A 13288-nucleotide genomic window follows, 5' to 3' on the forward strand; every position below is an offset into this window, starting at 1 on the left:
ATGCTAAAAGAAACATTTTCAGATGAAAAGTAAAGGAATATATCATAGTTTTATTTATCTCAGGGATTGGCAAACTTTTTTTTTTAAAGGCCCAAATAGTAAATATTTCTCACTTTCTGGACCATTCAGTCTGTCCCACAGCTATTCCATTCTGCTACAAAAGCAACCACAGGCGACGTGTAAACCAGTGTGGCTGTTTCCAGTAAAACTGAATTGACTCTTCCTCATTTAACACTTAACTTCAGTGGTGGCAATGAGCTTGCCAGGGTGTATTTGAGGAATGGGGATTTAAATACATAGGAAAGGATTGCCTAAAATAGCTAAGTTAGATATGATATGCCTGGTCAAATTTTTTAAGGGCAATTAAACCTTAACACCTTTGGCATTAACTTTTTTTTTTATTTTTTAGAGCAATTTTAGGTTCACAGCAAAACCAAGAGGAATCTACAGAGATTACCTACATGTCCACCCCCCTACCTCAGGATGTACAGCCTCCCCCATCATCAACATCCCCCACTAGAGAGGTACATTGTTACAACGATGAACTTACAATGAAACATTATCACCCAAAGTCAGTAGCTTACATCAGGGTTCATTCTTGAAGCTGTATATGCCATGTGTTTGGGCAAATGTATAAAGATGTGTACACACCATTGTAGTTTCACTGCTCTAAATAATCCTGTGTGCACTGTTTTATTCATCCCTCCTGTTCCCCCCACCTACCCCCTGGCGCTTAGTGTCTCCCCAGTCCTACCTTTTCCAGAATGTCATCTTACTGGAATCATACAGCACACAGCCTTCCCTGCCTGGCGTCTGTCACTTAGTGACACCCATTTAAGTTTCTTCTACATCTTTTCATGGTAACCCATATCCTTTTTTGAGACAGAGTCTCACTATGTCACCCTTGGTAGAGTGCCGTGGCATCACACCTCAAACTTTTGGGCTTAAGTGATTGTCTTGCCTCAGCCTCCCGAGTAGCTGGGTCCACAGGTGCCCCCCACCACGCTGGTTATTTTTTGGTTGCAGTTGTCATTGTTCTTTAGCAGGCCCAGGCCAGGCTGGAACCCGCCAGCCTTGGTGTATGTGGCAGGCGCCCACAATGTTCCATTGTCTAGTTGTATCATAGTTTATTCACCACTCCCTGCTGCAGGGCATTGTGTTTCAATAATTATGAAGAAGCTTCTGCAAACATCCATATGCAGGCTTTTATGCAGACATGTGTCTTCAGTTCTTTTATTTCTTTTATCTAGAGCTAAAATTCAAAGTCCTGTTGGTTGGGGATGCTATACTAGCAATGTATTTATTTGGACAGGATGCTCTCAGGATGAAACAAGGCTGGAGATCTATGCAGTTAATCCCAAAGATACTGTGTCGATAGCATTTCAAGTAAATACCAAGGAGCACATTTGATAGATTATATGGTGAGAACATGCTTAGTTTTTGTTTTTGTTTTTGTTTTTTTTTTGAGATGGAGCCTCAAGCTATCCCCCCGGGTAGAGTGCCATGGCATCACAGCTCATAGCAACCTCCAACTCCTGGGCTCAAGCGAGTCTCCTGCCTCAGCCTCCCAAATAGCTGGGACCACAGGCACCCGCCACAACGCCCGGCCATTTTTTAGTTGCAGCCATCGTTGTTTGGCGGGCCCGGGCTGGGGATTTGAACCCACCACCTTAGGTGTATGTGGCTGGCGCCTTAGCCGCTTGAGCCACAGGCACCGAGCCAACAGGCTTAGTTTTGTAAGAAACCACCAGACTGTCTTCCAAAGTGGCATTATCACCAGAAATGAGTGAGAGTTCCTGTTGCTCCCACATCCTGGCCAGCGTTTGGTGGTGTCAGTGTTCTGGATTTTGGCCATTATACTTTGTGTACAAGGACAGCTCATTGCTGTTTGGAGTTAACTTTTTTATTTTATAAAGGGTTCTAGGCTTGGTGCCCGTGGCTCTAGTGGCTAAGGCGCCAGCCACATACACCTAAGGTGGCGGGTTTGAATTCAGCGCAGACCCGCCAAACAACAATGGCAGCTGCAACCAAAAAAATAGCCAGGCGTTGTGGCGGGCACCTGTGGTCCCAGCTACTTGGGAGGCTGAGGCAGGAGACTCGCTTGAGCCCAGGAGTTGGAGGTTGCTGTGAGCTGTGATGCCAAGGCACTCTACCCAGGCAGACAGCTTGAGGCTCTGTCTCCAAAAAAAAAAAAAAAAAGTAAAAATGGTTCTATCAAATCCTAATACTTTGTCAGTTTCTGTAAGCTAAGCTCTCATCTTATAGGGCTATACATTGCTTCTATCAGTTATGTGTTATTAATTTTTTTAAAAACTGACAAATTTGCATTCCCCCAGAGTATCAGACAAGAATCTCATTCAACAAGGTCCAGATTTTATTTAATCAAGCATATTATTTTCTAATGCAGAGCAAAAAAGAAAATTGTTATCATTATTGTATTCATTTGCTAAATGTAGGACAATTTTTGTCATTGGCATTATAACCAAAGCCCCAGCACAATCAGTACTGTGTTTGCTGTGAGGACTATTGTTGAGGACATGGCTTAGTAGCTTTCAGAGTCATTTTGGAGTTCCTGAGGGATCATTTCTCCTTCTTCCCATGAATCAGCTAAACTTCTAACCAGATACCAGAGTATGAATTCTGTGACCTCACTTTCCCCAGCATAATCTTATTTATCTTTTACTTAGTTTCTACTTTCTCCATTTACTTCATTTTCATCTTATTTTGGACTTTTTTGTAAACTACCTTACATCCATTTTGGGATACAAATTTATCTAAAGAAGAATTTCAGATTTGAGGATTCTTTAGTTCAAAGTGCCTTGAGAAGGAAGAGGAGGTTGATATTTGCATACTTAGGAAAGAATACATATGATGTCTTTTTTTTTCGTCCTTGGTAGAGTGCTGTCGCATCACAGCTCACAGCAACCTCAACTCTTGGTCTTAAGCAATTCTCTTGCCTCAGCCTCCCAAGTAGCTGTGACTACAGGTGCCCACCACAACGCCTGGCTATCTCTTTGTTGCAGTTGTCATTGTTATTTAGCAGGCCTTGGCCGGGCTGGAACCTGCCAGCTCCAGTGTATGTGGCTGGTGCCCTATTCACTGAGCTATAGGTACTGAGCCTTCATATGATGTCTTGTGCTATAACTTAAATGCAATTTATTCACTTTTACATCATCACTCATTAACAGAAGGTGAACATTATTAGTGGTAGTTTATGTATGCATCACACATAATTCACTGGAGGCCCTGAATAATCCAGAGTTACTCTGAAGTCATGCATGTGGTTTTTTGAACATATTTCACCTTTTATTAGATTGAAATAAATGACACGAAATTGCTTTTCCTCACAAAAAGCAATATCTTCTGTATTATTGTTAAACCATAAAACTAATTCTTGTACATTTTCCTACTTGTGCATAAAAATCAAGATGAGGCAATAGAGCTACAGTCATGGAGAGAAATCAGTTTTGTCTAGGAACCCAGGCTCTGCCCTCCTCATGAAAGAGTGCTCATGTGTGTCTGCTACAAAACTGATGCCCCAGTTAGAGTGCAGAAGCAACATAGGGATGCCGGCCCCAGCAAGCAGGGCAACAACAGTCCATTCTTCCATTCAAACTGGAGCTGTAATTTGTTTATTACATTCCTTGATGAAAACAAACTCTACACTGAACTCCTCTTCAGGTGAGCGCACAGTATCCCTCACTTTGGGTAACTTCCTTAGGAATCCATTGTAACCTGAGTGCCAGAACCAGGAGCATGAGCCCAACACTCAAGTGGGTTAAAAAGTTGGCCTTTATGACTGAGATTTGGAATCCCAGGAGGACAGGCAGGTCATCCTCAAAGACTGCCATTGGGAGCATTTCAAAGAGTTCTTATGCCCTCCCCAGAAGTCACTGTCTTCAGCTATGCTTCATCCAGCCCTGTAATCTCCAGCTGAAGGGCTGTGTGTTACTTCCCCAAGCTGTACACCTGGGGTTTTTTTCTCTTCGCCCTGGGTTGTAATGATGGCCTTCACAGTGTGAGAACCAGGGAGGACTGGCTGACAGAGCTGTAGATCATTAAGTAACTTTTACAGCTGGGGAGGCATTAAGGCTGTTTCTCCTCTTACACCATCATAGAGTTTTAACAATGCACTTAAAGCACAAGCTACCACCTGGTGGGGTGGCTCAGGCCTGTAATCCTAGCACTTTGGAAAGCTGAGGTGAGAGGATTGGTTGAGGCCAGGAGTTTGAGAGCAGCCTGGGCAACATAGGAAGACCTTGTCTCTACAAAAAATTAAAAAATTAGCTGAGTGTGTGGTGCACACAATGTTGTCCTAGCTACTTGGGAGGATGAAGCAGGGGATCCTGCTTGAGCCCAGGAGTTCAAGGCCACAGTGAGCTATGATCATATCACTGCACTCCAGCCCAAGCAATAAAGTGAGACCCTGTCTCTAAAAACACAATGTACCCAAATCGTAAGTTTTATTTCTAAAAAAAACCAAAAACTGATCATTCAAATCCTAGTTATTCGATTAGGAGATAATAAATGTCACGTCCCAAATGGCTTTAATCCTTCCTCATGCCATCAGCAGGCCTCACATAGAGATGAAACTTGGCACTTTCAAAATCTTGTTGGAGACTCAGAAGTCTTCAGGGTGGTAAATTAGGCCACAGCCATTCAACTGGAGGAACATGTGGCTGATGGATTCAGCGAGAGGTCTGGAGGCAAATTTACCTTCAGGGGCTGAGTGGCCTGAACGCACCTTATAGTTTTAGCCTCTAACAGTGAATAAAGGCATCTGATGTGGCTTGGATATTTGTTCCTTCCAAATCTCATTTGACCCTCAGTGTTGGAGGTGGGAGATGTCGGGGTCATGGGGTGGATTCCTTATGAACGGCGTGGTGCCTTCTCTGGGTAATGAGTGGGTTCTCTATGAATTCACACGACAACTGGTTATTAAAGAGAGACTGGGACATCTTGCCCCCTCTCTCGCCATGTGACTTACCTGCTCCTGCTTCACCTTCCACTTTGATTGGAGACTCCCTGAGGCCCTCACCAGAGGCAGATGATGCCGTGTAGTCTGCAGAACTCGAGCCAAATAAGTCTCTTTTCTTTATAAATTACCCAGCCTCTGGTATTTCCTTTATAACAGTGGAAGACAGACTAAACAGCATCTGAAGACATTGCCTCAGATGTTGTCAATGATTTCTGAGTTCCTTTGGGAAGGTCTGGCTCATCTCTATGTAGTTTGCTATACCTGTCTGTCATTAACTGCAGATCATGGTTTGTATTCAGAGTTACATTAACAAAACCACCTAATTGACCTCTGATCAGTGTTTGTTGGGCATGTTTTGTGTTCTTGGTTCCATCCACGTTTACTCTCAGTCCTCATCCTGGGAAAAATCCACAGGACCTGAAGCAGTACATGTGCGTCAGGAAAAAGAGAAATATTAGGCAGATAGAGAGCATCACACGTAGTGAACAGAAGCTCTTTACCTTTCTCTCTGTTTCTACTTGAGCCTCCAACAATGAAGCTCCACAGAGGGCTGTACAGAGAGCGTCTGCCCCGGTGAGTCACTCCGCATGGCAGCATGGTGTTACTCTCATATGTAGAACTGGAGATGTCCTATGTCTGAACCTAGGAGCTCCAAGGCCCTGACTTGAGAATATCTCTCTCAGTGATGATGGTGTCTTCCACCGTTGGAACATCAAGTGTTTATAATAACACCAAAGGCTAGCTGAGAGTCTAGATTCTCTTGGTAAACCCTGCAGAACTCCAGAAAGTTTCATTTGAATATTTTGTTTATTGTCCAAATTCATGGCTTCTTCAAACCAAACATTGTACTTTTTCCATCCCTTCATTTGTGATTGTGATATCATATGCTGCTGGCTCACAAGATGTCAGAAGTTTGCTGCTGTGTTTGTCCCCCCCCCCCCAAGGCTCTTGTTAATACAGGACATTTTTAAGAGCAACAGATGAAACTCCTGAAATAGAAACCACTAATGTACTGCAGAGAACAAATGCCTGGCCAGCTCTACGGCCATTCCATCCCTCACTTGGGTCATTCTTCACCCTTGTTTATAAAATGAAAGCAAGAGCTCTGCTTAAATTCCAAAAGCATCACGCCCACCTGTCCACTGAGGAAGGCCGGGTTCTTCCAGTTGTTACTCCTTTCTTTACTGCTGTGAAAAAAGGGCAGACATTACATTGTTGGATCCTAAAGGCAATTGCAGTGACTGTTGGAATAAAGAGCAATTTCCTCATTTGTTCCTAATGCAACATGCTCATGGCAAACCCTGACTTTCTAAGACATTTTTCTTGCCCTAACACGTGACAGGATCTTGAGGTTAAGGGCCCTGGTTCTATTCATTTCTATATGTAGCCCAACAACTTAAACATGTGATATGTTCAAATGTGATAGTTTTTCCTCATCATGTTACAGATACATTTTGCAATCAAGGCTGTACATGTAAATTAGTACATGAACATTTAAAATAATTAACTTAGGAATTGCTACTCACAAATATACTTATAAAATTCATTTTCTTCTTCTTCTTTTTTTTTTTTTGAGACAGAGCCTCAAGCTATCCCCCTAGGTAGAGTGCCGTGGCATCACGCTCATAACAACCTCCAACTCCTGGGCTCAAGCGAGTCTCCTGCCTCAGCCTCCCAAGTAGCTGGGACTACAGGTGCCCGCCACAGCGCCTGGCCATTTTTTGGTTGCAGCCATCATTGTTGTTTGGCGGGCCTGGGCTGGGGATTCGAACCCGCCACCTTAGGTGTATGCGGCTGGCGCCTTAGCCGCTTGAGCCACAGGCGCCAAGCCTCATTTTCTTCTTTATTTAAGAAAGCAGATGCTTGAACTAGCCAAAAAAATCCAGTTTTTAAAAGTGCACACAGGAGGAGAACTTCAGAATCATATGGTGGGCTTATTATTATATATACACAAAATAGTTTAAGACTGTCAGTGAAAGGTGCATATTCTGGGGGTGAAATGTTGATGATCTCGCTTGGAAAGCTAAGTAATGATGTGAATGTCCCTCTTATGAGTTGTAAGACTTTTTGAAAATAAAAGTTCAGTACTTTTGTTTCATGTGTTTGGAAACAAAACCAAAAAGACTTAACAAGTAATAGCTAATGAACTGAGGACAAAGCTAGCTGCCTATACTGAGGCTCACCACAGGAGGGACAGTAGACTAAGGACATCATTGTATTTTATGTTATACACACATTGCAAAAGTTACATAATTAAATATTCCATTATACTGTAGTAAACTTAGTTTTCTAAGTGTGTGGCATCCTCCATACACACTGAAGTACTATTTATTCAATCTATCACGTGTCAGGAATAGTGCTAGTTGGTTTACATACATTTAAATATTACTTCATTATTTTTTATGGTCTCAATTGTCACAGAGAATTACATTTTTTTCAGAATAAGACCTCCATTGTGAATTAGTCATTTAACATAGCTTTATTTATTTAGAGACAGTCTCACTATGTTGCCTTCAGTAGAGTGCTGTGGTGTCACAGCTCACAGCACCCTCAAACTCTTGAGCTTAAGCCATTCTCTTGCCTCAGCCTCCCAAGTACCTGGGACTACAGGCGCCCACCACAAGGCTGCGGCTCCTTTTTTGTTGCAGTTGTCACTGTTGTTTGGCAGGCCTGGCCTGGTTCAAACCCACCAGCCTCGGTGTATGTGGCCAGTGCCCTAACCACTGAGATAAGGGCACCAAGCCATAAGTTTTACTTCATTCAACCCCTTTTGCAAAAAGCGAAAATAAAGTCTAAAAAAAAATTGCCTAAGTATATACATAAACACCTAAGAACAGGTTATATAATCAGACTTCAACAAATTTTATTACACACTGTACTCTAGGAAGTCCTCAATCAGAGATCCTGGGGGGAGAGGGGGTGCAATGTAAATCCTTATTTTCTAGAATCTTAAGAAAAAACCTCAAAGGAGGGATCTTTGCTTCCATCTCTAAACTACCACACACTTCTCAGTGCTTTATTATGCTCTCCCTGCAGAGTGGGCCACTCTGCCCGCTGCAGAGAGGGAGTCCTGTCAACAGAAAGGCTGTGGCAGCAGCGACACTTTGTGTCACGAAGCAGAGGCATAGGCTGACAGTTCCACTGTCAAATCCCTACGTCAGGGTCCCCAAAGTGTTCCTCACTCTATGAGGTTTTAATAAGCATTCTTGGGGAAGGATGGGGAGTTGGCTCTCTGAGAAAATAAGGAAACATTTGGTGAATGGACAACTTCCTGCTGCGTTGTGACTTGGCGGCCAGGGCAGGGGTCACGCGATGGGTGTTTTTCCTGTCCTATTTGACCACAGAAGCATTTTTTCAAATAATCCCTCAAAATATGTAGGACACAGTTTAGGGACTGCTTCCCCAAATAACTGTGGTCTACTTCTTTCACTAACTGGGAGAAAAGGCAGGCGAGAGACTTCTCTCTTCCACAGTGGAGGTTGGGGCTGGGAATTAGCAAGGGATTTAGCTAATAAAACAAAAAAGCAAGAGCATTTTGTCAGCATGCTGAGCAGACTCTTGCTGTGTATGTTTGTCACTTGTAGTTTTAATTATTCCAAAGAGACCATAGTGGTCTGTGTTACGAAGTAATTTAGAAACTCACTGAGACCGGCCTAACTGTCCCAAGTTGACTCTACCTTCCACACCTCTCACTGTGACCTTACAAGTCACAGTGGGCTCAGCGCCTGTGGCTCAAGTGGCTAAGGCGCCAGCCACGTACACCTAAGGTGGTGAGTTTGAATCCAGACCTGGCCCATCAAACAACAATGATGGCTGCAATCATAGCCTGGGTGTTGTGGCGGGTGCCTGTAGTCCCAGCTACTTGGGAGGTGGAGGCAGGAGACTCGCTTGAGCCCAGGAGTTGGAGGTTACTGTGAGCTGTGATGCCACAGCACTCTACCCAGGGTGACAGCTTGAGGTTCTGTCTCAAAAAAAAAAAGACAAAACAAAGCATCAGAGTTGTTGTTCAGAATGACCAGTGTTCTCTTTCACCCTTCACTGACTCCTGTGTGGGAGGGAGAGAGGACCCTAGTTGCTGGATTCAGATTCAGGCCCACCAACTCCTGTTGGGGGAATTGAAGTCTCAGTTCCATCAAGTAAAACAGGGACGATGACCACAAAACTCGTCCCACCCAGCTGGGGCAAGACAAAGCTATCCAGGTTCCTTGTGTATGCACTGTTACGTGTACTGCAGATATCATCCAAAACATAAACCAGGACCCCCCCCCGGTCCCCAAGACCACAGTTTTGGGGCAGCAGCTCTCTTTGTCAGCTGTGAGATGAACAATTATATTTCCAAAGAGTAGGGCAACAAAGGGCTTCCGCAACCTTTCTTGAGCACCATTTGTGAAGTGGGTTCTCAGAATGCTAAAATGAATGTCCCTTAGGAGGTACATGAAAGGGAAACTAGGAAGGGTGGTACAGTTACATTTCCTACTTCGTTTAAAAAAAAAAAAAAACACGCTGGGCGATGCCTGTGGGTTAGTGAGTAGGGCACCAGCCCCATACACCAAGGTTGGTGGATTCGAACCCAGCCCCAGCCAAACTGCAACAACAAAAAAATAGCAGGGCATTGTGGGGGGTGCCTGTAGTCCCAGCTACTTGGGAGGCTGAGGCAAGAGAATCGCCTAAGGCCAAGAGCTGGAGGATGCTGTGAACTATGACTTCATAGTAGTCTACCCAGGGCAACAAAGTGTCTCTTTAAAAAAAAAAAAATCGGCTCGGCGCCTATAGCTCAACCGGCTAAGGCGCCAGCCATGTACACCTAAGGTGGCGGTTCGAATCCCCAGCCCGGACCCGCCAAACAACAATGACGGCTGCAACCAAAAAATGGCCGGGCGTTGTGGCGGGCGCCTGTGGTCCCAGCTACTTGGGAGGCTGAGGCAGGAGACTCGCTTGAGCCCAGGAGTTGGAGGTTGCTGTGAGCTGTGAAGCTATGGCACTCTACCCAGGGGGATAGCTTGAGGCTCTGTCTCCAAAAAAAAAAAAAATCATGCTAACAATTTCTTAACTAACTTGCACAAGTGAAACCCGTCTTTCCGTGCTCAACAGCATCTGTTCCCTCCTTCTAATAGTTTTTCTCTATACACCCCTTATCCTTAATGTCCCAGAGCTGTGGTGGAGGGGATGGGCTGAGCTGTGCTGGTTACAAAGTCATCTTTATATCAGTGGTGGTCTCTGTGCAGCCAGGTGTGTCCCCCGCAGAGTCCCTGCTTCTGCAGAAACCTCTCAGCCTGGGCTGTCTTGAGAGCAGCAGTTTCCAGGCCGCTGCTCTGTACTTCTTTGAAATGAGGTTGTAGAGGATGGGATTGATGGATGCACTCAGATAGAACAGTTGCAGAGCAACGACGTTAAAGTACTGCGAGAAGTACATCATCCGGGAATCTTTCGTGTTTATGTAAATAATTCTGCCAACGTGGAAAGGCAACCAGCAAACTATAAATGCCAGAACCACCACCACTGCAAAACAAGACACAGACACCACATTAACAAAAGCCTGGAGAATCCACTGGGACCGCCTGCAGTAAGAAGTCACAGCAAAATAAATCAGACAAAACTTTGTAATTGGTGGGACCACACCTACGGTGCATCTTACAAGGGTACATGTGAAATTTACTAGGTGTAGAATATGAATGTCTTAACACAATAGCTAAGAAAATGCGGTGAAGGCTGTGTTTTGCCAGTTTGATGAAAAATTTCAAACTGTATATAAAACCAGCACGTTGTACCCCATGATTGCATTAATGTACACAGTTATGATTTAATAAAAACAAACAAACAGGCTTGGCACCTGTGGCTCAAGTGGCTAAGGCGCCAGCCACATACACCTAAGGTGGCTGTTCGAATCCAGCCGGGCCCGCCAAACAACAATGACGGCTGCAACCAAAAAATAGCTGGGCGTTGTGGCGGGCGCCTGTGGTTCCAGCTACTTGGGAGGCTGAGGCAGGAGACTCGCTTGAGTTGGAGGTTGTTGTGAGTTGTGATGCTACAGTACTCTACCCAGGGGGACAGCTTGAGGGTCGGTCTCAAAACAAACAAACAAACAAAAAAAACCAAAAAACTTTTACCTAGCCAGGTCTGCACCCCAGATAAACATCCCTACTTGCTTTAAAACTGCATATTACATTCAAATATTTAAGCAGTTTGGCAGGCTCCCTTCCACAAACCAATTCAAGGCAAGTTCTCTGCTCTCTATTGAAACGAATTCTACAACAGGCCTGCACAATCTTTTACTTTCTGGTGTGAGGAAGATTCACTTTAGCTTTCGATATAATTTAATATTAAATAAAACTTGTAGCTTAACACAATCTACCCCCTCATCTCAAGGGTAACTGAGCGCCATCTAACGGGGACAAGCTGCTGGACTGAGCCTCCAGTGATCCATCTTGGATCTGAGCCGGGTTGAAAACTCATTGCTGTTTACTGAATCCGTGAATCCCACCCTCTGGGGCGCCCTGGGGTCCCCAGGACTCCCAACAGGAGGGTTTTCTTTGGAGTCTGAGAGAATCCACTGGGACCGCCTGCAGTAAGAAGTCACAGCAAAATAAATCAGACAAAACTTTGTAATTGGTGGGACCACACCTACGGTGCATCTTACAAGGGTACATGTGAAATTTACTAGGTGTAGAATATGAATGCCTTAACACAATAACTAAGAAAATGCAGTGAAGGCTATGTTTTGCCAGTTTGATGAAAAATTTCAAATTGTATATACGTAGGTGGAGGCTGGAGTGGAAACACAAGGGGACGCAGCTGGACGCGGAGCCCAGGCCGGGGCGGGCAGGTGTAGGGCCCAGAGTTTATGCCAGCGGACCGGCGTGTTTGGAACGGACGTGGTTCCACTTACGCAGCACGCGGACGGTCCGCCTGTGGCCCCTGTCCCTCCCGGAGACTGCCGGGCCTCGCAGCGGTCCCCGGCTGCTCCACAGCTCCCGCCCGATGAGCCCGTGGAGGACGCTGAGGCACAGGAAGGGCAGGAAGAAATAGGCGGTGGTGACCCACAGCATGACGCGCAGCGCACCCAGCTGAGCGCGGCTCGGCCGGCACTCGCGGCTGAACAGCGCCGCGGCCTCGGGCCCAGACTGCGGGGACAGGGGTGGTGCCCCAGAGGGCCGGAGGGGCGACGGCCAGGCAGAGGCCGAGGGCGCGACCCACTCAGTGCCGTTGAAATCCGGGGCCGCGTAGACGCCGGGGTCCTGCTCGACGCCCACGAGGAAGAAGAAGGGCCCGGCGGAGAGCAGCGCCACGATCCAGAGCGCCGCGATGAGCGCGCGGACGCGGCGCCGGGTGACGAGGACACGGGCCCGGAGCGGGCGGCAGATGGCCAGGTAGCGCTCGGCGCTCAGGGCCGTCACGTGCAGCAACGACGCGTAGGTGCAGCCCTCGCCCAGGTAGAGCGACAGACGGCACAGCAGCGGCCCGAACACCCAGGGCCGTGAGCGCCAGAGGCGGTACAGGTCGAAGGGGAGCCCGAGTAGGATGAGCAGGTCGGACACGGCCATGCTGCCCAAGTACAGGTCGGTGGTGGTCCGCAGGTCCCGGCAGCGCGCGATCAGCAGCACGGTCACCGCGTTGCCGCTCACGCCGACGGCGAACAGGCCCAGGCACACGGCGGTCACTGGCACCAGCGTCCCCAGGGGAAAGGGCGAGCAGCGGCGCTCGTCGCAAGGCGGCAGCGCGGCCCACGGCGGCTCCTGCGCGCCCTCGGGGCTGTTGCTGCCGTTCCAGACACTGCCCATGTGCGCCCCGGGTAGCCCGAAGCCCCGGGAGCAGCGCCCGCCCCGCTCGCCCCCGGCGGAGCCTTGTAGCGCCCGGTGCGGCGACTGGCTCTGCGGGGTCCTAGGCGAGATGCTCGCGGGAGGGCTGCGCTCAGGCCCCGCCCCGTCCCGCCCCCAGATACCCGCGTTCGGTCCTCCACCCCTTGGAGAGCCCGGCGCAGCAGCTCCGGAGCCCGGGGCAGTCCCGGGAGCGACTTCCAAACCCCAGCGAGGCTGAGTCGGACCCGGCGCCTCACGGGCCCTGGCGTTGCTCGGGCGCACAGGGGGCTCACTGTGACCGCCGGACGGCGCCGCAACGCTGATAGCCGGGTGGGGGGAGTCCAGACCCGAACCCGGCGCCCCTAGGGCCCCAGTCCTGGCCCTGCCGCCGAGTCGGCTGCTGTGTGACTCGGCACTGTCCCCTGATCGCCCGGCCCGCTTCTGATCTTCGGTCAGTTCGCCAGTAGCGGATGGGACTGGACCACACGATTGACCGCGTAATCTCAAGGATCCC

The 13288-nt window shown here is 47.6% G+C and overlaps 1 protein-coding gene across 1 annotated transcript; it reads right to left on the minus strand.

Moving 5' to 3' along the window:
* Nucleotides 1–10163: 10163 nt before the first annotated feature.
* MLNR (motilin receptor) lies at nt 10164–12756 on the minus strand. The gene is made up of 2 exons (XM_003801818.1): nt 11865–12756; nt 10164–10477 (listed from the first exon to the last, which is right to left on the minus strand). The coding sequence occupies exons 1-2, from the start codon at nt 12754–12756 to the stop codon at nt 10164–10166; spliced, it is 1206 nt and encodes a 401-aa protein (XP_003801866.1).
* Nucleotides 12757–13288: the final 532 nt, after the last annotated feature.

Source organism: Otolemur garnettii, unplaced genomic scaffold, assembly GCF_000181295.1.
Source record: "Otolemur garnettii isolate 467f Iridium unplaced genomic scaffold, OtoGar3 scaffold00221, whole genome shotgun sequence".
Taxonomy (NCBI): domain Eukaryota; kingdom Metazoa; phylum Chordata; class Mammalia; order Primates; family Galagidae; genus Otolemur; species Otolemur garnettii.